This window comes from Myotis davidii, unplaced genomic scaffold (genome assembly GCF_000327345.1).
Source record: "Myotis davidii unplaced genomic scaffold, ASM32734v1 scaffold120, whole genome shotgun sequence".
NCBI classification, from domain to species: Eukaryota; Metazoa; Chordata; class Mammalia; order Chiroptera; family Vespertilionidae; genus Myotis; species Myotis davidii.
Genome location: NW_006294778.1, coordinates 4,341,434 through 4,343,079, shown reverse-complemented (window position 1 = coordinate 4,343,079; position 1,646 = coordinate 4,341,434). Strand labels below are relative to the sequence as shown.

General features: G+C 46.8%; 1 protein-coding gene across 1 annotated transcript in view; it reads left to right on the top strand.

The window, feature by feature from the left end:
• Nucleotides 1–1,646, top strand: part of STAB2 (stabilin 2) — a 165,518-nt gene that overhangs the window by 128,721 nt on the left and 35,151 nt on the right. The window contains 1 exon segment of the mRNA XM_006769396.2: nucleotides 1,168–1,301. Coding sequence (XP_006769459.1) covers nucleotides 1,168–1,301 — 134 coding nt within the window.

Here is a 1,646-nt window from a genome sequence, read left to right as displayed (position 1 = left end):
TCAAGGAGGGCTCGGTCTCAGAAAGTGATTCAGGCCACTGCACCTTTGACCAACGGACATCTCTGACGGGGTTGGGTTTGCTTTAGCGAGGTAGTTCTTAGCATCTCAGTAATAACTATCGACATAAGACCTGTTATGTACTGTCTTAGTCCATTTGAGCTGCTACAACAAAGTACCATAGACTGGGTGGCTCATTAACAACAGAAGTTGATTCCTCCCAGCTCTAGAGGAGGAAGTCCAAGGTCAGGGTGCCAGCCAGCACAGTAGGTTCTCATAAGGACCCTCTTCCGGACGGCCAACTTCTCATTGTGTCCTCACAAGGCAGAAAGGACAATGGAGCTCTCTGTGGTCCTTTTCTTAAAGGCTCTGCCCATTCATGCGGGCTCCATGCCCATGACCTACTTACCTCCCAAAGGCCCCACCTTCTAATAGCATCACATTGAGGTTAAGATTTCAACATAGGAATTTGAGGAGGACACAACATTCAGTCCATAACATAAATTAAGCCCTAAGACACCACTGGGGGTCTACTATACGTCAGGCACTGTGAGGGGTGGTTTGTTAACATTACTGTCCATCCTACGACATCATTTGGGGATGATCTAGAGGGTGCATATAAGCAGGGAAAACATATAGGATAATGACATTGTCTACTTAGAAGGACATTCTAAGTGAGAAATTCAAAAATTTCTAAAAATTTTTGAAAAAAAATTTAATTCATAAGACCAGGAAAAAAAAACTAATAAGATAGACGACAGTAATTTATCTCATGCTGACGATCCAATTGAAATGAGAGAGAAGAATAGAGAAAAACTGAAACCAGAGACTCAGACAGATATGTGTCCACCCATGTTCACAGCAGCATTATTCACAATAGCCAAAAGGTGGAAACAACCCAAATGCCCATCCCCAAATGAATGGGTGAACAAAATGCAGTCTATCCCTACAGTGGGAGAGTATTCAGCTTTGAAAAGGAATGAAACTCTGACACGTGCTCCAACATGATCGCACCTTGAAAAACATGCTACATGAAATAAGCCAGACACAAAGGGACAAATGGGTGGTTCCACATACAGAGACTCGGTAGCTGGCCTTCTGCTTTGAACGTTCTTCAAAGTTCTTTGCCGGAAATACTGACCTGGGCGGTTCCTCTCCTTCCCTATCTAGATACCACCGTTGGGGTGTTCCATCTCCGCTCCCCTCTGGGCCAGTATAAGCTGACCTTTGACAAAGCCAAAGAGGCCTGTGCCGATGAAGCTGCCACCATGGCGACCTACAACCAGCTCTCCTACGCTCAGAAGGTGGGTCCCCAGTGGGTGGGTACCATGCCGGCAGGGTCTGCTGGGCAGGAGCTACAGGCTCTTCTTGCCATGGGGACGCTTTGGCTGTTGCCTTCTTGGAGGGGAGTGCAGGAAGCTCCTGGAGCTACAATAACAATGTGTCACAGCCACTGAGGGTCTACTGTGTGTCAGGCACTGTGAGGGGTGGTTCGTTGACATTACTGTCCATCCTTACAACATGCCTGGAGGTGCAGATTGGGCAAGTAAGGTTCTGAAAGGTTAAGTAAGGTGTCCAGTGCCACCTAGCCAGGAAGTGGAAGATCCAGTGGTCAAATGTAGCCTTGACTCCAAAAGTCTGTTCATATA